Raw genomic sequence first — 22,123 nt, 5'->3', positions numbered from 1 at the left:
TCAAAAAAGCTAGGCATTCTGGACTTCTCTGAATGTGCATATATATTTTAAAAAACAATACTGCTTTGGGAGGCCGAGGTGGGCGAATCAGGAGGTCAGGCGATTGAGACCATCCTGGCTAACACAGTAAAACCCCATCTCTACTAAGAATACAAAAAATTAGCCAGGCGTGGTGGCGGGTGCCTGTAGTCCCGGCTACTTGGGAGGCTGAGGCAGGAGAATGGCGTGAACCTGGGAGGCGGAGCTTGCAATGAGAGTGAGCTGAGATCGTGCCACTGCACTCCAGCCTGGACAACAGAGTGAGATTCCGTCTCAGAAAAAAAAAAAAAAAAAAAAAAAGTACATTCTTTTTTGTTACCTATATTTAATTTTTACTATAAAAGTAATTCATGCTCATGTCCTGTGCTGTTTGTAAAAAATTCAGTATAAAGTGTCAGAAGTCAAAAAAACCCTCTTGGTACCTTCAAACTTATTTACCTACTGTGAAGTTTCTGGAATATGGTTTAAGTACCTATATATATTTTCTGTATAAATGCATGGATATCTGAAAATGCACCCCTACTCAAACACACCTCCTCACATACACTCATGCTCCCAGACTTTTTATTTAGACACAAATGGCATCGTAATACAAATACTGTGCTGCAGTCTGTGTGTGTATGTGTGTGTGTGTGTGTTTTAATGCAACTGCATTTCTCAGACATGTTTCTAAGTAAATAACATGGCTCTACCTCACTCTTCGTAAAGCATACAGACGGTCATATAGTATGAGATATGCATGTGGTATTTTAAAAAAGCAAACCTATCTTGTCTCAGAGGCAGCATGGCACAATGGGAAGAGCATGTCATGGGCTCAGAAATGAAACTAACTTGAGGAGAAACCCTAGCTTGACCAAGAAAATAAAGGTTATTTGCTATCATAGGTCAACTTCTTAATCATCTATAAAATGCATACAATGTGCATTTAGCATGAACCAAAAAATAAAATTCTCCCCTTCCACTTACCTAACTACTAAGGGAGGCCAAGAACACAAAGAAGAAGCAGTCTAAATACCCAGAACTCTTTCAAATTAAAACTGCCTATTTCCTCCCTCTTTCTTTTTTTTTTTTTGAGACGGAGTCTTGCTCCGCCGCCCAGGCTGGAGTGCAGTGGCCGGATCTCAGCTCACTGCAAGCTCCGCCTCCTGGGTTTACGCCATTCTCCTGCCTCAGCCTCCCGAGTAGCTGGGACTACAGGCGCCTGCCACATCGCCCGGCTAGTTTTTTTTGTATTTTTTAGTAGAGACGGGGTTTCACCGTGTTAGCCAGGATGGTCTCGATCTCCTGACCTCATGATCCGCCCGTCTCGGCCTTCCAAAGTGCTGGGATTACAGGCTTGAGCCACCGCGCCCGGCCTCTTCCCTCTTTCAAAAATGAGTGTACACAAGTTCATTTTCAGAAATGAGCCTTCATAAAATCCTTCATAAAAATGTATTTGGTGTCCTTTTTATATATACATTTTTTATTAAGATATTGAACTGAAATCTAATCCAGAAAGCAAAGTTGAACAGTTTAATGTGTCTAACTTTATGTATTCACCTGTGCAAACTTGGTTTCCTGTTTGGCAGAGTTCTTCCCGTCAGACTCATAGAGTTCAAGGCACACTGAAGATATGCTTCCAGGAGCTTGCAATGTGTGTTGTCTTCGAGCTGGCAAAGGAGTCCCTGATGGAAACAGCACTGTGAATCTACTGGCTCCTGATTCGTCCACACCCTAGTTAGCAGGAAACAAGGTGCATACTCTTTGGTATTTATCTTTACAATTGAAAAAAATCTTCCCATTATAAATGAGATATATATTCCTTATTGATAATCAGGACAGTAGGCAAAGAGAAGAAAACAGAAATTATCCTAAATCCCACTCCACTGTATTTAAAAATATATTGAAACATACCTCTATCTATATTAACTTATGATTAATATTATACCTTTTATTTTTCTAAAAAACTAACAGGTTAGAGAAATATTAACTAAAAGAATATAAGACATTCCTTAAAAGTAGGATTATAAACCTAAATTTAAAACCTCTGCCAGTATACGGGGTTTTATTGTAACATCATGGTATATATAAAAACTTAACGGCAATTAATTTACTATTTTTAAGGAAAGTATAGAAAAGCTAAACATACTTTGACTAGTATAGAAAAGCTAAACATACCTTAACTAAAATATCTCTGGCTGAACACTCTATCATAAGAGAGTCTTCCACCAACAGGTTTTCTTTCCCAATAAGAATTCCTGCTTCTATAGCTGCACCAATAGGGATCACTTCATCAGGAGGGATAGAATTGAGAAGCTCAACAGCTGGGAAAAGATCTTTAATCAGTTGCTGTAGCTTTGGGATTCGAGAAGACCCTCCGCAAAGGACAACCTAGAGAATAAAAATAATTTTCAGTTGTTTACTTTTAGAAGAATGCAGTGTCTCAAAATTAAGTGTAATAGACTGAGTCATCTTCATTGTGTGTAAAGATAAAATACAAAAAAGCCTATATATTAACATGTTATATTTAACCTATAAATACATAAACATATATATTTAACATATTATAGATATTTAACATATTCTTTACTCACAACAAAATTTAAAATGAGGAAATCTGACCATAACAAAATACAGTAGAGCTACATATGTGGTTCATAATACTGTGCAAAAGAGGCTTAACCACAAATAGTCACTTGAATACAAAATATATCAATATTTTGTACTAAGTTTTCTTTTTTTTTTGAGATGGAGTCTCGCTCTGCCACCCAGGCTGGAGTGCAGTGGCCAGATCTCAGCTCACTGCAAGCTCCGCCTCCCGGGTTTACGCCATTCTCCTGCCTCAGCCTCCCGAGTAGCTGGGACTACAGGCGCCCGCCACCTCGCCCAGGTAGTTTTTTGTATTTTTTAGTAGAGACAGGGTTTCACCGTGTTAGCCAGGATGGTCTCGATCTCCTGACCTCGTGATCCGCCCGCCTCGGCCTCCCAAAAAGATTACAGGCTTGAGCCACTGCGCCCGGCCCATTCTTTTTTAAAGTTTGAATTTTAAAGAATTTTTGTGACAAATATTGCTATTCTCTCTTAGTGAAAACTGTGCCATAAACTTCTTTGCCTTTACCATAGAAGAATGTTAAGTTTCTTGAGGAAAAAGAGCTGTTTTATACAACTGCATTTTAAATGGCTGATACCATCTGATTAAATCTTTTGTCTGAAGAACTTCATATAAAATTGCTTCTTTAAATTATAAATCCCTTAAGTTGCTCATTGATTCATCCACTGAACACTTACGATTCCATGGGCATTCAGAGTATTGAATTAATATATAACCTAAGAAGGGAAATCAACAGCCACTTCCTATTTCACAGTCTTTATGGATGATCTCACTGCTCACTGAGGCAGAGGACCAACTGAAGAAAGCTAGGCCTCTTTCACATTCAGTATGAAGTAATGAGGGATACCCTATTAATCTCCAGGTGTGAGTATGAGGAACATCAGCTGAAGGATTTTTTTTGTTTTGTTTTAAAGTAGGTTTTCCTTGGCAAAGATCTTGAAAAGATCAGTTTGGAGTAAGTAAAAAGAGCAATCTTCTCTAAATTTTATGATCCCAGGTAAATACCAGAACAAAAATGCAGAATATGCCTTTTCAAATATCTCATATTCAACATCAAAAAAGTTTTATTAATAAATAGTAAGTGGTGCTATGCAAGAAACCAAACAAAACAACCAACCTTGGAAAATATTGACTTTTTTTTTTTGGAGACAGAGTCTTGCCTTGTCACCCGGGCTGGAGTTGCAGTGGTACAGTCATAGCTCACTGCAGCCCCACATTCCTGGGCTCCAGCGATGCTCCAGTGATCCTCCTGCTTCAGTCTCCCGAGCAGCTGGGACTACAGGGATGTGCCACCACACCCAGCCAACTTTTTTTTGGGAAATCCAAGATAAAGGTGCCAGCAATGTAGACCATTCTGAGGTCTCTTTTCATGGCTTGTAGGTGGCCACCATCCCACTGTGTCCTCACACGACCTCTTTTTTGGTACATTTTGGTGGAAGGGGGAGGGAGGGTGGTCAGAGCCAGCTTTCTTCTCATGACAACAATAATTCTATTGGATCAGGGCCCACCCCTGTAACTCCAATTAACCTTCATTTCTCATTTCTAAGGCCTTCTAAGTAAGTTCAAGCACCTGAGTCAAAATGGATTAAACTCCCTATTTCTTTGAATGCATCTCAGGAGTTGTTAAAGAGGGTAACAGTGAGAGAGGCAGAGAAGGCAAAAAAGAAGAGGAGCAGGGAGAAGCAGCAGACACAGCTGCCTCTGCTTATAATGTCACAACCTTAGAAGAGGTTATTAAGAGCAAGTCATGCTCTGTGGACACAAGAAGGGAGGTGGAAAGAAGCAACATCAGAAAAGGACTAAGCCTGGGTTAGGGGACAGGATTGTTATACTCAGTTTATGATAGACACCTTGTTCAGATGATGCCTGAGAATCATATGCCTCTGATTCCCCATACAGACGACTTGGGACCTACTGATAATCAGTGGTCCTGAAGAGGCCACTGACAGCTTCTCACCCAGAGATGAGAGGATGAGCTGGAGCCAAGCAGCTAAGGTACTCCTTTAAACCAGTGCCACCAAAAACTAGGACTGCTCCCCTTTTCAGTGTTTACGTTCAAAGGGGTCAGTTTGTTCAGATGATATAGGTCAGGTACAAAAGCCTGAAATGGTCCATCTAACCTTTCATGCTCAGTTAGCATAAATAATATAAAAATTATAAATTATTGCAGAAAAATAAAAAAAGAATACCTCCTCATAACCAAGTAAGGTATATCCCAGGTATACAATGATAGTTCCATATTAGGAAATTATTCATTATATAGCTTTAAGATAAATATAAAAAAAACCCCATAAGATCATCTCATTGGTGTTCAAAAACACACATGTAAAAATACAACACCCACTTCATATTAAAACTCCTTTAAAAATAGAAAAGGCCAAGCGCAGTGGTTCACACCTGTAATCCCAGCACTTTGGGAGGCCGAGGTGGGCGGATCTCTTGAGCCTAGGAGTTCCAAGACTAGCCTGGGCAACATGGTGAAACTCCATCTCCACAAAAAATACAAAAATTACCCAAGTGGGTGTGGTGGCATGCGCCTGTGGTCCCAGCTACTTGGGAGGCTGAGGTGGGAGGATCACCTGAGCCTGGGAGTTTGAGGCTGCAGTGAGCCACGATTGTGCCACTACACTCCAGCCTGGATGACAGATGACTGAGTGAGAACCTCTCAAGAAAGAAAAAGGAAAGCAGGCCGGGCGCGGTGGCTCACGCCTGTAATCCCAGCACTTTGAGAGGCCGAGGTGGGTGGATCACGAGGTCAGGAGATCGAGAGCATCCTGGCTAACACAGTGAAACCTCGTCTCTACTAAAAATACAAAAAAATTAGCCAGGAGTGGTGGCGGGCGTCTGTAGTCCCAGCTACTCGGGAGGCTGAGGCAGGAAAATGGCTGAACCTGGGAGGCGGAGCTTGCAGTGAGCCAACATGGCGCCACTGCACTCCAGCCTGGGCGACAGAGACTCCGTCTCAAAAAAAAAAAAAAAAAAAAAAGAGCTTTCTCAATATGATAAAATATATTTATTGGGGCCAGGTCCGGTGGCTCATGCCTGTAATCCCGGCACTTTGAGAGGCCAAGGCGGGCGGATCACGAGGTCAGGAGATCGAGACCACCCTGGCTAACACGGTGAAACCCCGTCTCTACTAAAAATACAAAAAAGTTGGCCGGGCGTGGCGGTGGGTGCCTGTAGTCCCAGCTACTGCGGAGGCTGAGGCAGAAGAATGGCAAGCAGAGCTTGCAGTGAGCCGACATCGCGCCACTGCACTCCAACCTGGGTGACAGAGCGAGACTCTGTCTCAAAAAAGAAGAAAAAAAAAATCTATTTCATTTTCTTTTCTCTGTCGCCAGGCTGGAGTGCAGTGGCGCAACCTCTCCTCACTGCAACTTCCGCCTCCCGGGTTCAAGCGATTCTCCTGGCTCAGCTTCCCAAGTAGTTGGGATGCACCACCACGCCCAGCTAATTTGTGTATTTTTAGTAGAGACGCGGTTTCACCATGTTGGCCAGAATGGTCTCGATCTCTTGACCTCGTGATCCGCCCGCCTTGGCCTCCCAATGCGCTGGGGTTACAGGCCTGAGCCTCGGAGCCATGTGGAGTGGCTGTACCCGCCTCCACTGCCAGCTGCTCCCCTCACCTAAACAGGTGGCCACCTGCACCTTCTCCCACATCAGGGAGGGAGGTCATCAACACACAGTGATAGAACTTAGATACAAACATACAGCACGAACCGGGGTGGGGCATGGTGCTGAAAACAAGAGGGAAGAAGGGAAAAGTGCACATTCAAGAGTAGGAACCCTGAAGCTCTCTGCTCTCAGACCAGAAACCTGTCCCCCTCAAGCAAAAGATAAGAGAATTTCTTCCAAAAAAAAGCCAAACTCTCCTCATACTAGACCCCCAGGTACTAAAATGAGAAGGCAATGGTCACAAGCATGAATTCAGAGCACGGGTGATGGAGACAGGCAGCCTGAGTTCCGGTCCTTGCCTCACCACGTAAGTGCCAGCCTCATGACTGCGGGGCATATTACTTCACATCTCTGGAAACCTCTTAGTTTCCTCATCTGAAAATGGAGATAAAAGTGCCTACCTCCTGGAGCTTGTGTGAGGATTAAATGTTTTAATACATGTAAATCCCTATCATTCACTCCCCATTCCCCGTAAGAGGATTACCCATCCGACTCACTCCCACAACTTGGTAGGTGGGGTATATCTCTCTGCCCCACTGTCATACCCACTGGACACTGAATGTGTACGCACTGACATGCACCTGTCTAATCTGAGGCCCAGGCAGCTGCTCCTGTAGTCTGGGTCCTAGAATAGGAAGTGGAAAAGAGCCCCAGGAGCGGACCTGCAGCCCCCTGCAGCTGCCCACCTGTAACCTAAGTGTTGCAGAAAACCGCTGAGCGTTGAGGGTTGTTTTCTTACTGTACCAAGGTCAACACACTAACAAGACAATTTCATATTATTAAGTTCTCAAAAGCCTGTGTCTTAGAAACATCTGGAGAGGGAATCTCTAACAACATTTTCAAACCAAAAACTATTCCGCCTCAACTCAAGCGACTGAGAATTGGACTATGAGTGACAATGAAATGACGGGGCTTCGTGACCAATTGAGTAAGAAAGGGAACTGATGCTTATTTGTCACGATATGTAACAGGCTGTGCCACAGACATTTCATTTAACCCTTGTAGCAACCCTATAGAGTAAGTTATACTTACAATACTTACTTGTAAGGTAAATATTATCACTCTTATAAGAAGAGAAAGTAAGGCTCAGGAAATGAAGAATTTTGCCCAATCTAGAACTATTAGAACCATGAGGCTTCATGTTTAGGTGGGTCTGTCTCCAAGCCCTGCACCTTCCACCACTAACATCATATGACTTTACTAACATCATATGACTTGCCTCCCAGCCTTCAAACACCTGGCAAATTTTTTTTTTTTTTTTTTTTTTTTTTTGAGACGGAGTCTCGCTCTGTCGCCCAGGCTGGAGTGCAGTGGCCGGATCTCGGCTCACTGCAAGCTCCGCCTCCCAGGTTCACACCATTCTCCTGCCTCAGCCTCCTGAGCAGCTGGGACTACAGGCGCTCACCACCACGCCCGGCTAGTTTTTTGTATTTTTTAGTAGAGACGGGGTTTCACTGTGTGAGCCAGGATGGTCTCGGTCTCCTGACCTCGTGATCCACCCGTCTCAGCCTCCCAAAGTGCTGGGATTACAGGCTTGAGCCACCACGCCCGGCCACCTGGCAAAATTTTAACACAATGTGTTAAACACAATTTGACGTTGAAAAAAGATCAATTTTAACACAATGCCACATTGTGTTAAAAAATATATATATATACACACACACATATATACTTATTGAACTAAACTGCAAAAAAAAAATTGTCACCACATAGTAGACATTAAAAAAAATAAAAACATAAAACTGTCAAACTATAGACAAGTTAAAAGAAAAGTATATTTTATATTTGCCATACATCCAAGCAAAGCAGCTGCAGGAAACAGAGTCAAAGATCAAGAGTAAGTCAAACACACTCCTCCCTAGCAGGACCAAAACTAAACAGCAAAGTAAATGCCTCAAAGAAAGATTGCTGTACATGATAGCTAATATTCCAATTATGTAAAGTATTTGCACAAGTTTAAAAAAAAAAGATTTAAATGATTAAATAGGCAAATAATATGAGATAAAAATTTATACCAAGGAGACACAAAATTAAATAAACATTTAAGAAAAATCCTCTGACCGGGTGCGGTGGCTCACGCCTGTAATCCCAGCACTTTGGGAGGCCAAGGCAGGTAGATCATGAGGTGAGGAGATCGAGACCATCCTGGCTAACACGGTGAAACCCCGTCTCTACTAAAAATACAAAAAATTAGCCAGGCATGGTGGCTGGTGCCTGCAGTCCCAGCTACTCTGGAGGCTGAGGCAGGAGAATGGCATGAACCCAGGAGGTGGAGCTTGCAGTGAGCAGATATCACACCACTGCACTCCAGCCTGGGCGACAGAGCGAGACTCCGTTTCAAAAAAAAAAAGAAAAGAAAAAAGAAAATCCTCTAGTAGCCAATGAAATATAAAGTGAAAAGATCTTTTTTCAACAGTCAATTGGAAATTTATCTTTAAATGCTATAACTCAGTGTCGACAAGGCTATAGTAAAATGTATACTGTTATATATTGCTGATGGGAATATTAGTTAATTCTTTTGGAAAGTAATTTGAGGTAAAAATAGTCTTAAGCTATTTTTATTCTTGACCTAGTATTTTACTTTGGGAATCTACTCTAAGGAATAATCCTAAATATGATAAACGCCTCTGTATACAGACAGGCATCATTCTCTTACAGGGGAGGAAAAAACCCAAACCCAGGTGTCTACAACAGGACCACAGTGAAAAATTTACAGTGCGTTTCCTTTTTTAGGACATTAGCCATCTATTCCAAATTGTGTTTATAAAGACTACAGTAATACGGGGCGGGGGGGGAGAATTGGTTATATTACATAAATTAGGCAAAATTCAAAACTGTACATATGGAATTAGAACTGTTATTAAAAAAATTCACAAAACTATAGCTAGCAAACACATCTATGTATACAAGTTACACGAGTTAGAAATACAGCTGCCTTTTGGTATTTTTTGAATTTTCTTACATGAATACTTACTTCTTCAATAATGAAAATTTAAAAAATCATATACATTTTATTTTTATTTTATTTTTGAGATGGGGTCTTGCTCTGTCCCCAGGCTGGGGTGCAGTGGTAGGAATCATGGCTCACTGCAGCCTTGACCCCCTGAGCCCAAGTGATCTTCTCACCTCAGTCTCCCAAGAAGCTGAGACCACAGACGCCCCACCTCCATGCCCAGCTAATTTTTTTTTTTGTAGAGCCAGGGTCTCACTATGAAACAGCCAAGGCTAGTCTCGAACTCTTGGGCTCAAGCAATTCTCCCTCCTTGGCCTCCCGAAGTGTTGGCATTACAGGCTTGAGCCACTGCACCTGGCTCGTTTTAAATGGATAAAAAGAGTATGTTCAATGAAGAGAAATAATTTTGGGAAAAAAAGAAAATACTAAAATTTGAATTTTTTAGAAAGTCTAAAAATACGTTCCTAAGCAAGGAGCGGGAAGCAGCCTGGTATACTAGTTATGAGTAGACACAGGAACGATACTGGGTTAAATCCTGGCTCTACTACTTACCATGTGATCTTCAGGAAGCTACTTAATCTCTGTACCTTGGTGCCTTCACTTACAAAACTAGGATAAATAATAGTGCTTACCTTGGGGATAAATAATAGTGCCTACTTCAGAGTTATTGTGAGTATTCAACACATTAATATGTGTAGAACTCTTGGAAACAGTGCCTGGCACATAGTAAGTATTCAAATATCTCTCTGTCTATGCTTACATATAAAAAATACACTGGAAAGGAATTACTCTGTTTTGCTAGGAAACTGAATATATAAAAATGAGTTCACCAGAGCCATTAATCAAGATTTCATCAATTTTTCCTTATTCATTAACACAATCTAATACTTAAATGCATAAAAATATTCTTTCAGTACCAAGAGCTATTTCCTAAATTCCAAGTCTGAAACTATACCTAAAATAAGAAAAATGTAAAAGCATTACCTTGTTGATATCATCTGCTGTAAATCCACTTTGATCTAAGAGTCCTCTGATTGCTTCTATACACTTATTAAAAAGTGGAGAACAAAGAAGTTCAAATCTTGCTCTGTACACACACACACACAGAAACACACAGACACAGAAACAAGAGAAAGACAAAACAGGGCTCAGTACAATCAAACAAATATCACTTTTCCTTTTCTTGTGAAGAGTAATGCCAAAACTTAATATGATAGTTCTCTGAATGACAGGTTTTCCATCAGAATAAGGTATTAGGTAAGAGTGGTGCAATATCATGGAGAGAGGAGGGTCTAGGTCATTCACCTACATATGTATGAAGATAAAATCAAATTCAAGTGAAAGCCCATCTTGCTTATGGTCTACTTATAAGCTTCCAAAAAATAAAAAATCGAAAAACACATACCCAGCATATAGCATTCCCAACAATAAACCTATTGAACCTAATCAAACCATCATTTGAAAGTTTCTGTCATTTTTATATGTTAAAACTTTAAAAATTATTTCTAATGATTTTCCTTGACAGTTTGCGACCATGTTGTACATAAGTTTAGTCCCTCTGTACTCCCTGAGAAACTTGAATGCTGGCAGGTAACAAAGTTTTAAGAAAAATTTATAGTCATGAAAAATGTACTCCCTAATCTTCATACAGAACTTCTTAAATGCAGATGAATGGCTTAAAAATTAATGTTATCTCTCTATTAATATATATAATCCTTATAGATAGTAAAGCATACTTTTATGGTTGAAATCTTTGTGACAAAGGAAAAATTTCCCTAATGAAAAATTATAAATTTCATTTCCTTCTTAATTACTGATTAATAAAGCAGATATATACCGAGGACATTGACAAACTTAATCCTAAGGAATTCTGGAACGAGGAAAATACACATACTCTATCCAAAAAGAGATTCTAATTCAATGCAATGCCTTTTCTATCTTTTGAGTTGTAGCCTGAACGCTTTCTTCAAAGATCTGGAGCATAGCTGTCCAACAGACCTTTCTGCCAATCACTAGCCACATGACTACTGAACATTTGAACTGCAGCAAGTGCTACTGAGGAACTGCATTTTTAATGTTATCTTAATTAAGTTAAATTTAAGCAGCCACAGGTGGCTAGTGGCTCTCTTATTGGGCAGTGCAGATCTAGAGTCTTCATGAAGGCCTGGGGAAAATGAAGAAGCTAAACTAAACAGATGAAAAGAGATTTTAACCAAATACAGTCACTAGAATCCTAAAAAAAAATAAGATCCTGCAGACTTGGAAATTTTCACTATGCTTCCAAGTCACCTATTATGTTGTTGAGGGATCTGAATAGGCTGTATCATTATTATTAGCAAATATGCAACACAAAGACTACAGCACTTCCTCCCTTTGTACTTTATCACTTGTAAGATCTAGGTTGAAGGTTCTAGGATGCCTTCACACACTCCTAATTGTAGCCATAAAATAACAGGGCAAGCAATCACAACTGATGTAATTACTCGGGTAACAGCTATTTAGTCTGACAAAAACTGGACCCCAAAAGTAAAGATATTATAGATGGTTGATAAATCTCAAACAAACCAAAACCCAAAATAAGAAAATTATACCTAAACAAACATGTTCTTGGAATTTTTTTAAAAAGTTTTTTGAACTTCAGTTTTACCTGGACACATTGCAATCAAAATCTTGACCTTCATATAATGAGTCAAGAAAACAGTTGGCACTTCCCAAGGTTGACAAAGAATGTTTCGCTACTTCAGCACTGTTCATCAATTTCATCATGGCTCGTGCATTTCCTTTCACATTGTGTTTGAAGGATCTAAATTAAAAACATAGCCTTTGAGGTTTAAAATTACTGGGCCATTTACAATATTGTAACTAAAATTTGGATAATCCTTATTAAAACAATAATAAATTAGTGAATCAGGCCAGGTGCGGTGGCTCACGCCTGTAATCCCAACTTTGGGAGGCTCAGGCAGGTAGATCACCTGAGGTCAGGAGTTCAAGACCAACCAGGGTCAACATGGCGAAACCTCATCTCTACTAAAAATACAAAATTAGCTGGGTGTGCACGCCTGTAGTCCCAGCTACTTGGGAGGCTGAGGCAGAAGAATCGCTTGAACCTGGGAGGCGGAGATTGTAGTGAGCCGAGATTGCACCACTGCACTCCAAACTGGACGACAAGAGCAAAACTCTGTCTCAAAATAAATAAATAAATAAATAAATAAAATAAATAATAAATTAGTGAAAAATATTCCAGATTTCAGTATTTCTCTTCTACTCCCTCTAAACTTTCCTAAAACACTCTGTGCAATTAAAGGGGTCACCTCAAGAAAAATGAAGTACCGATTTCCTTAATACTCTGAATTGCTATATTACATAACCATGAACTGCTGCATTATGTAATTGTAATAATAGGCTGTACTCTGAAGAAAGTAGATATCACCCTTTTCCAGGTGAGGCACAGAGGTTAAAGGAGATTTATGTAACTGCGTCAAAGTCTCCTATTTTACCCTTTATAATCACAGCACAATCACTGTTTAATGGCATGAAATTATTTGTCAAGCAAGAAAAAGAAAAAAAAACCCCTAACAAGTGTTTCTTCACATAAATTTGACACATACAACAAAATAGGTAAAATTACATTCCACTATCTCCAATATGAGTTCATTTTTAAAACTACTTACTAAGTAGTGATGAATGACTTTGTTTAAACAACATCTATTTTATAACAAAAAGCAGTATAGATCTTTATCAAACAAGTGAGACATTATGACTTTTTCAAGACTTCTTCAACCAATTAGGTCAAACTGGCTAAAATACCATTTCAATTACTTTTTTTTTTTTTTTTTTAGAGCAGCAATACCCAAAGTATAACCTTTACATATTTGACTTTTGTAACATCCAAAAGGGTTAGAATTTTGGAGTAATTATATCCAGTAACAAGACTGAAATATTCCTAGCAGCAGATGAGTAATTAAGATAAATACTCCATAAGACAATAACTTACTGGAATATGAAGATAATGTAATGCAATCTTCACCAGAGCCAAACTTTTAAAAACTGTTCAGAAGGCAATGAAGCCTCAGTGCCTATACACTCCTTTATCCAGACAGAAGAGCACCATATGAAGAATTAAAATCCAAGTTCATGCAGTTCAGTATCTGATGGTCTCTTTATACTAAGTGAAAAATCCAAGCACACTGCACTAGGCAGTCTAGCCTCTGCTTCTTTGAATTGCCTGGACAGGACATTATAACTCTAGATATGAAAATATCCAGTTTCCAAGCAATGAAAAAAACTACATCCTGCTTTGCAGCAGGATAACTTAAAATAAATTAGGAAAAAAAATAAAATATCTGAAGGAAAACCTCAATCATAAGGTATTATTCAGGCCATTAATACTCACCTCTGGAACTCAGAAGCTAGATACTGTGCTAAGGTTTCTGTGAAATGTGCACCACCGATGTTATCATCAGTGTTTGTTGAAAGAACTCGATATATTCCACTGTTAACTTCCATGACGCTGAGAGATAAGGATGTTCCTCCAAGCTTAAACACCAAAATATTGCTTCAAGAGAAGATAAAGTTATCAGAGAATGACATTTGAAAACTAAGTTGGATATCAGAAGTCACTTAGTTTAATCCCTTTAAACTACAAATGAGGAAACGGAAAATTTCAGATGAATAACTAAGTTGTCTATAGTCACTTATTGACAAATCAAGCCTAGATTCGAGACGTTCTGTATCCAAATCAAAGTTCTTTTTTACTTAGTCATGTGGATACAACTGTATTCTTCTGAGTAAGGAGTTCAAAACACGAACTTTTCAAAGTAAATCAAGAGATTTGTGATTATAGTGTATTTTAAGAGAACTGAACATAGAAATTCTATGTGTTAATATTATGCAAGTTACTACTGCAATTGCATGTTCTGTAGATATATTACATATGCAAAATTAGGAGCTAATTCCCGATTCCCCATGTATTAAAACTCATAATTTGATATTCTCACATTTTTCTAAAAATAATTTCCTCATGGTGTACACATATTTATTTACTTAACTGGGAGATCCAAATAATGAGGTGAAACAATTACGTAAAATTAACACGGTATCTGAATTAACTTCTCTAAAGTTGAACGACTATCTATTCTATTAAGACATATTGACAGCTATATTAGGAATAAGTATGTTCTAGTATTTCACCATTAAAAGAAGTCTCAAAACCTCATGTTAAATTTCCCATCTCCTGCCCTGTCAAATGTATATAACAGTATCTATTATTTGCAAACATGTCTAATAACTGGAATTGGCACAAAAATCAGCAGTGTGGTAGCTTAAGTTGGAAACTGGCCAGGCCTAGAATTTTCAAATCTTCCCTCAAAAAAGGGACAAAATGAGGGCAATACGACAAGGGCATGAAAGCTCAATCTTCTCTCCCATTATGTTTTTCCTGTGCTTTCCTAGGACATCTTTCTCAACTACTTGAAAAAGTAGGAAAGAGTCTGTTTTTCCATCCAGAAAAGTTGGGAACCACTGCGTTACATAATAATCTTTACTGATATAATCGCTATAATCTAAAATGTTTTCTGCACTCAAAAAACTTAAAACTTCAAATATGACCTTTACCTTTTTCCATTAGGGGAGTCTTGTCCAATTCCATAAGCAAGAAGAGCTGCAGACGGTTCGTGGATTAATCGCAAAACATTAAATCCAGCAGCTCTAGCTGCTTCCCTGTGAACAATTTGCTTTCAATGAATTTAATTTATCACATGTTCAATTCTACATTTTTAGAAATGCTCTCCTAAAGATTCTATACAAAAGCTACTAAGATTTCATAAGTAGAACATGAAGTAAAATGATCTTTAGAAGCAAGAATATAGAAAACAAGAAATGAATGACTATAAGAGATCACTTTGTTTAAAATTGTAATGTTCAGAGCCCGTATTCTTGACAAAGCAAGCAAAAAGCACATATATTGAGTAAGAGAAATAAAGCTCTCAAAAATGTCCATGTTAAAAAAAAAAAAGTTCAGAAGACGAGAGTCTTTTGGGGCTCTCAGAGTCTAGGACAGGTGTCCTGTCTTCATGCTATCCAGAACTTCCCCATTCAAACTACTTGCCACACTTTATCATAATTATCTTGTTAATTCTGTGACATCAGAAAACATGTCCTATTTATCTCTATTTACTCAACCTTCAATACAGTGTGGCATAAACAGTAATCAATACACATTTATTGAAAGAAAAAATGCCTATGCAAAAACTGTAGAAAGACAAATTTATAAAACACTTGAAATTTTCCAATTTCTTTAATCTAGTGTTCAGTTTTTAAAAGTAAATAAGGCAATTCTCTGCCTCAGAGGCAACTTCAACGCCCAGAACCTTGTATGAAACTCTATCCTGCATAGCAAAGGCATAAAAGCATACCATTTGCATAATGACCTGTAAAAACTAACTTTTTTGTTTAGATTAAGATCTAAGGTGAAGAAATAATCACAAACGTTTTCTAAAACTGCACATGTAATTCCCACATAAACCTTAATTACAGAAAACTAGGCAAAGAGATTCATAAATGTCAATTTAACCAGGTAATTTAAAACGTTTCTGATCAAAACAGCTGAGGGTACACCATATTTAATTTTATGTTCTCTTGGCATTTCTTTTTTTTTTTGAGACGAAGTCTCGCTGTCACCCAATCTGGAGTGAAGTGGCGCGACTTTGGCTCAATGCAACCTCCACTTCCTAGGTTCAGGCGATTCTTACGCTTCAGCCTCCCGAATAGCTGGGATTAAAGGCGGCACCACCATGCCCAGCTAATTGTCATATTTTAATAGAGACAGGGTTTTGCCATGTTGGCCAGGTGGGTATCGAACTCCTGACCTCAGGTGGTCCGCTCCTGCTCAGTCTCCCAAAATGTTGGGATTACAGGCGTGAGCCACCAAACCCGGACTCTTGGCATTTCATCAAAAAAATATATATATTAATGATCATTACCTTACTAAATTATTTACAAATACAATTTTATTGCCTAAGGTACTTTCAAATATAATGTTACCCTTTACTATATAGTGATTTTGTATTTCCTTTAATTAAGCCAGTAAGATAAACCCCATATACTTACCCAAGAGCATTTTTTTGCTTTTCTCCAAAATCAAATGGGACAGTAATAACTACATCATTTGCATCTGAGCCCAATACAGAATGTGCCGTTTCTGCATATTAAAAAATATAAAATTCTGATGACAGAAAAAAATGACAAGTGATACTTTCTGAAGTTTATTAATTTATGACAAAGATCTCACTAAACATATTTCCCAATTCACTTGCTTGCCCCCCATGTCAATTTTCTTCTCTGCGCTCTTAAATCATGCAGCACTTCTGGTGGTTTTGGTGATATCTTTTGGACACAGAACCAGCTTTCCAAAGAGCCTGGCTCTTAGGCTTCAGTATCAACCATCTTCTAAATTAGACTGACTCCATGGAGAATAAGCTCCTAACGCATATGTGTGAAGACACAATGTCACAATGTTAGTTCTCTACATTTAAAGACTGCCTTCCATCCCCCAAGTTCTTAACATCATTACAGGACTGAAGGGAGCCTTATAAACAATCTATTCCAGAATTTCCCAAATTGTTCGACAGAATATCACTCGGCTCAGAGCCTTTCTCTGAACTGCTGATAAAATCAGACCTATTAATCTGCCTAAATTATTGTTCACGGAATACTGTCAATCTTGAAGTGCCACTATTCACCAAGCTTACTCGGCCACTAAATAGGTTTTGAACTCTTATTTGGCCTAATCCATTTATATGACTTATAGGGAAATCAAAGTCAGGGAAGGCAAATCATCAAGGGCACATAGTCAATTAGTGCCCCAACCAGGTCTACAGTTTGTATGTCCTTACTTATCTGTTCAATCACTCTGCTTCTCCCAGGATCTAAAAATACCTCTAACTTTTTTTTTTAAGGTCAACTTTCAAAAGATCATTAAAGGTAACTATTAGATATCTTTTGCTAAATACCTTTCATTTTACTAAATATCAGTCTGACAACATCTTCTGGGTTAACAAATCTTGTTTCTTCTCCAGTATCTATTTCATATCGTAATTTCCCATTTTTTTCAATGACCTATAAAATAAAGTATAATTATGCTAAATAAATTTTAATAAAAATGCAAAGTTTCAAATCAACATTACATGTTATGACCTTGGTAATTACCCTTGTGTAACAGGGAAGCAATAATAGAACCATACTCACTAAACATTTACTTTCCGTGATGTATTTCTGAGCTTGCGGATCATTGGAGCTGTCCATAAAGAAAGATAAAGATAGCTAAGTATTAAAATCAGTATTGTAGATATATAAAGTTTAAAGAAGACTATAGTTCTCAATATCACTGAACAAATATTAAAATATTAACAAAGTTATTAAGCTGCTTAATACTAAGTCTTCAAATATTACAGAAGATAGAAATGGAGTATTTATAAGGGTTATAGTAATTCCTACTAAACTACTGATCTTTGCATTTGAAAATAAATAGCTTTCGTGTTCTGGCCTTGCTATTAATAGATGCTATATATTTTGAGGTGACTTTTTATAATATCCATGATTTTATATCATAGTTTCACACCTGTGATTCTGAAGACCTAACCACTGAGATGAGAAGGTTGCAAACTAAGGGCAAAACAAAGTAGCTAAGACCATCTTTTGTTGCTTGGTTTCTGAACACACACCAACTCCAGAAACCAAAAGGTTGAGCAAACTATGAATGTTGTTTATAGAAAGGTGCAGAGTACTATAGATATGCATATATAAACAGATTTAAGCAACTTATGCAGACTACAAAATGTTTTCATTATCTCAATTTATCTTCACGACACCTAAGTTGGGTGTGTTTGGCAGGTATTATTTTAGAGAAAAAGAGCTTCAGAGAGGGGCAATAACTTATAAGATAACAAGGGGCAGAGTCAGTACATGAGCCCAGGTCTTCTCTATCAGACTGCTATTATTCATACTTTACCAGGCTGCCTCCCACTCATCTTGTAAATGATCACAGTACTTCTGTCCCTTGAGTAGGGATAGAAATCTCTGATTCTTGGCTTAATGTCATCTAGAAATTAAGATAAAATAGACTAGTATCCTTCCATTAAACCCTTATTCCAAGGAGCTGTGACTTCTATTTGTTTAATAAGAGAAGCTGAAAATTAATAGTGGCTAATTGCTGAAGGGTTACAGAGCATCTGGAGACCTTAACTTGTTAAGAGGCAGACAAAAGGGGTTTAAAATGGACTCATCTGGCTTCGAACTCTGGAATACTTTCAGGTTCCTCATACTTCTCTATCACCTAAAATATCAATAGGACAGGAGATAATTAACTAGCTTGCCCAAAGTCACACAGCTAATTAATGGCATAACTGGCTGGCACCCAGACCTTCAGTACAAAGTTTAGTATTCTTTCCATTAAACTCTTTGCTTCTTCCTTTTCCTACACTCAGTATTTAATATTAACTATATGCCAAACACCGTAGGAGTAGAAAAAAAAGATAAAGTGTGCTCATGGTCGGTTCTGTACCAATATTAGAATTTCAGCATGACACTTTCTAGTTCTGTTTTCTTTAGAATTTAAGTCAACCAGAAAAATTTATACAGTTATGTGTAGGCTGTCTACCACCCAGACAAGATAATTTGCCAGGAAAGATATTTTACAGAATTTGTAGAACTCTTAGAAATGGAAAATTATTTCTCAACTGCCGTATAAAGAGGGCCGCTGTCCTCTGAAGACAGAAAGCACATATAGCTCCAAGGGCCGCAGACAGGCAAGACACTTAGCAGAGGAGAAAGCAAAGCAGAGAATGGAGGCAACAAAGAACCACAGACATCATCACAAAGTAGTGGACTGATCCGTAACTACATACAAGTGAAATCTTTATTTGTCCACACCAGGATTACTGAACAGAAAAACAAAGGTGGTGGGAAGTTGGTATACGTAGCACCTTATTTACACGATGGACTTGAGGAGGCAGTTAATCCTATGGTTGTGTCTCACAACCTTTATTAGCAATGCCATCTTCTCTTCCTCCTCCTTCTTAAATATCCCTTATGGTCAACAAGCCCACAGGCTTGGCACACACCAGCACTAATGTGCTCCAGAGTCTTTCCCCCACTTGTTACATGACAGTGCCTTACATATCTGAAAGTGCTCTTACATTCATCTGTTCCTTTGATCCTCACAACACCCCTGTGAGGTAGGTAGGACAATTATGAGTTTCCCACTCTATAAACGAGGAACCTGAGTTATGGAATGCTGGAAAGGCTTTTCTAAGGGGGTTCAGGTAGTAATGGTTGGGTCTACCACATAGGCAGATTCCTGGCTTGCTTTCTTGCACACTGTCTCCCTGTATTGCAGTTTTCCTCCCCTCAATAATTTTAAACTATTTTCCTGTGTACTTATTCAAAACCTTTCCCTTGACTTTTATTCCCACATTAGGGTTACTTTACCCATTGAATTTCACAATACTACATCCAAATATTAATTCCACTTCTCTTCCTCAGCACTCCTTTCATCTCAAAGAAATCCCTGTGTTATGCACTTTGCTACCATTAATAATTTATAGAATACAGGCCTAACTCTCCGTCAAGTACTTCTGTTTTTTCAGCAAATCTACCTACCTACCTATAATTGACATGTATCTTTCCATATAATAGCCTAAGACAATTGAGACAATGAATATAGCTGTATCCATTTCAATGCCTTAAGTATATGCTCTTTTAAAGCAAAGAGTCTGTATGTCTGGTGTGGTGCTTAGAAGTTCATAAGCATATTAATAAATATTAATACCAGAGAATGCTACCTTACAATTGTTACCAGTATTTCAAATATACATATGCTGCTGTGACAGAAAATATTACAATTAAAATTGCATTTTCTTTTTGCCTTTTATTATGCTATTTCAAAATTTTTTAGAGCTGAAAGGTACGAGGAAAAAAAAAATCTAGTACAAATCCCTCAATCTGGAGATGAAGAAATTGAGGCATGAATTAGCTGGGCACGGTGGCTCATGCCTGTAATCCCGGCTACTTGGGAGTCTGAGGCAGGAGAATCGCTTGAACCTGGGAGGTAGAGGTTGCAGTGAGCCAAGATTGCACCACTGCACTCCAGCCTGGGCAAAACAGTGAGACTGTCTCAAAAACATAAAAAATAATAATAATAGAAAAGGGCAAGTGATTTGTCTGATGAAACAAACTGTGACAGGATTCGAATCCAGGAATTCTAACTAGACTCCAGCATATTCTACCACACCAGCTGCCTCACACCTCCACCCCTGGCTTAGCAGAGCGGCTTGCCTGCTGTCTACTCATGGTTCTGGGTACATTCCCACTGCTGCTCTGACCATTTCTTCACCCATGTGCATTTCCAGCATTCAGCTCAGCACTCGAGGCTGCAAAATAGAAAATAAAACCTCCCCCAACATTCCCACTCTTTTTCTTTTTTTCCAACTTCTAGATTATGGGAAAACTTTTTAAATCCCAAAGATTCCTATTTGTATTCCTAAAAGTATTAAGTAAACCACTAAAAGCTTTAAGTTAGTTTAATGACAGAGATTAATGTCTTCCCTTCTAGAGTAAATCGGAAGTGTGGCTTATCACCTTCATCTCTCCCAAAGTGTGTGTCTGCGGTTGGGAGGAGGCTCATCTGTTCAGGGCTAGTGCTTAAAAGGAGTCATCTATTGCAGGCAATCTTTATCCACACCATCCCCTACTGTTCCCCAAGTTAAAGGGGAAACAAAGCTGTTTTCTTCCAGCAGATGCCATTAACTACATAAACTTCTGTCTACAACATCTGAGAAAAAGGAATCTTGGAAAGCTCCTCAAAAGGAAAGTTTTCTAGGGCTTGCCCTGTATAACATACTAGACAAAAAAATAACAGAAAAGAATGAAATCAGCTAAAAAGCAGATTGGAAACTGATATAATCTGAATTGTTTCCACAATGTTCCAATGGCAACCGAAACTTCAAGATGTAATTTAGGCATATCAAGGGACCCAAATAATATGAAATGCAAAGAATTTACATACATTTAATATTTTATAAAATGGCCAATATTTTATATTGAAGATTATCGATATAAACCATAACACACTATGGTGGCTCCCTGGCACTTATTTCCTTATATTGATAAGGGACTAAGAACCAGTAAAATGAAGGCCAGAAAGACAGTTTGACAAGAGTGCTTACTAGTAGATATGTCAGAGACACAGCAGTGGAAACGTAAGAGATTAAGGTACAAATACAGGTTGTGTTTATACTAGTCTAATGAGCCACATAAGGATTTTTAAAATTAAGCTTTCAAACTCCATGAAGCAGTCAAGTTAGACCAGCAAAGGAAAGATTTAAGCAATGAAGTCACAGTATACATTTATACTCCTGTATCTTGTAAACTAATGTGCCTTACCTCAGCCAAGGCCATATGCATTAATAACTTAAACGTGTACAGTGCTTTTAAACTTTTAAACTCTTTCACATCTATGAACCATGTGATCCTCACAACAACCCTGTGAGGTAGGCAGGGCAAGAGTTATTATTGATCCCCATTTTACAGATGAGGAAACTGCTGGAGAGAGGTAAAGTAAAATGCTTCACATCCGTGACTAAGCTACGATGAACCAGCTCTCTAGAACATGGCTCCATTGTTTTCTATTAAGCCACCCCTGGCATTTCTGAAAGGTCTTCCATTTGGTGGAGGATCTTGGGAAAATGAATTAGCAATTATATTTGTATTATCTGGATATTGATGGTTCATCCATGTTTTTTTCTGAGGACATAGAAAAGAAGCCAGGGATTCAGAAGGCAGATTTGGAAACTAGACTTCTACCAGTTTAG

General features: G+C 38.5%; 1 protein-coding gene across 2 annotated transcripts in view; it reads right to left on the bottom strand.

The window, feature by feature from the left end:
* Positions 1-22,123, bottom strand: part of HSPA14 (heat shock protein family A (Hsp70) member 14) — a 32,234-nt gene that overhangs the window by 4,502 nt on the left and 5,609 nt on the right. For both annotated transcript variants that reach the window (XM_030940641.1, XM_010365968.2), the window contains exons 4-12: positions 17,502-17,550; positions 17,267-17,372; positions 16,365-16,455; positions 14,871-14,975; positions 13,651-13,812; positions 11,905-12,060; positions 10,242-10,344; positions 2,197-2,409; positions 1,579-1,752 (exon numbers count right to left, since the gene is read on the bottom strand). In XM_030940641.1, the coding sequence (XP_030796501.1) occupies positions 1,579-1,752; positions 2,197-2,409; positions 10,242-10,344; positions 11,905-12,060; positions 13,651-13,812; positions 14,871-14,975; positions 16,365-16,455; positions 17,267-17,372; positions 17,502-17,550 (1,159 nt within the window). The remainder of the gene's footprint in view (positions 1-1,578; positions 1,753-2,196; positions 2,410-10,241; positions 10,345-11,904; positions 12,061-13,650; positions 13,813-14,870; positions 14,976-16,364; positions 16,456-17,266; positions 17,373-17,501; positions 17,551-22,123) is intronic.

Source organism: Rhinopithecus roxellana, chromosome 11, assembly GCF_007565055.1.
Source record: "Rhinopithecus roxellana isolate Shanxi Qingling chromosome 11, ASM756505v1, whole genome shotgun sequence".
NCBI lineage: Eukaryota > Metazoa > Chordata > Mammalia > Primates > Cercopithecidae > Rhinopithecus > Rhinopithecus roxellana.
Note: the sequence above shows the minus strand (reverse complement) of the source record. Positions and strands in the feature narration are given on the sequence as shown.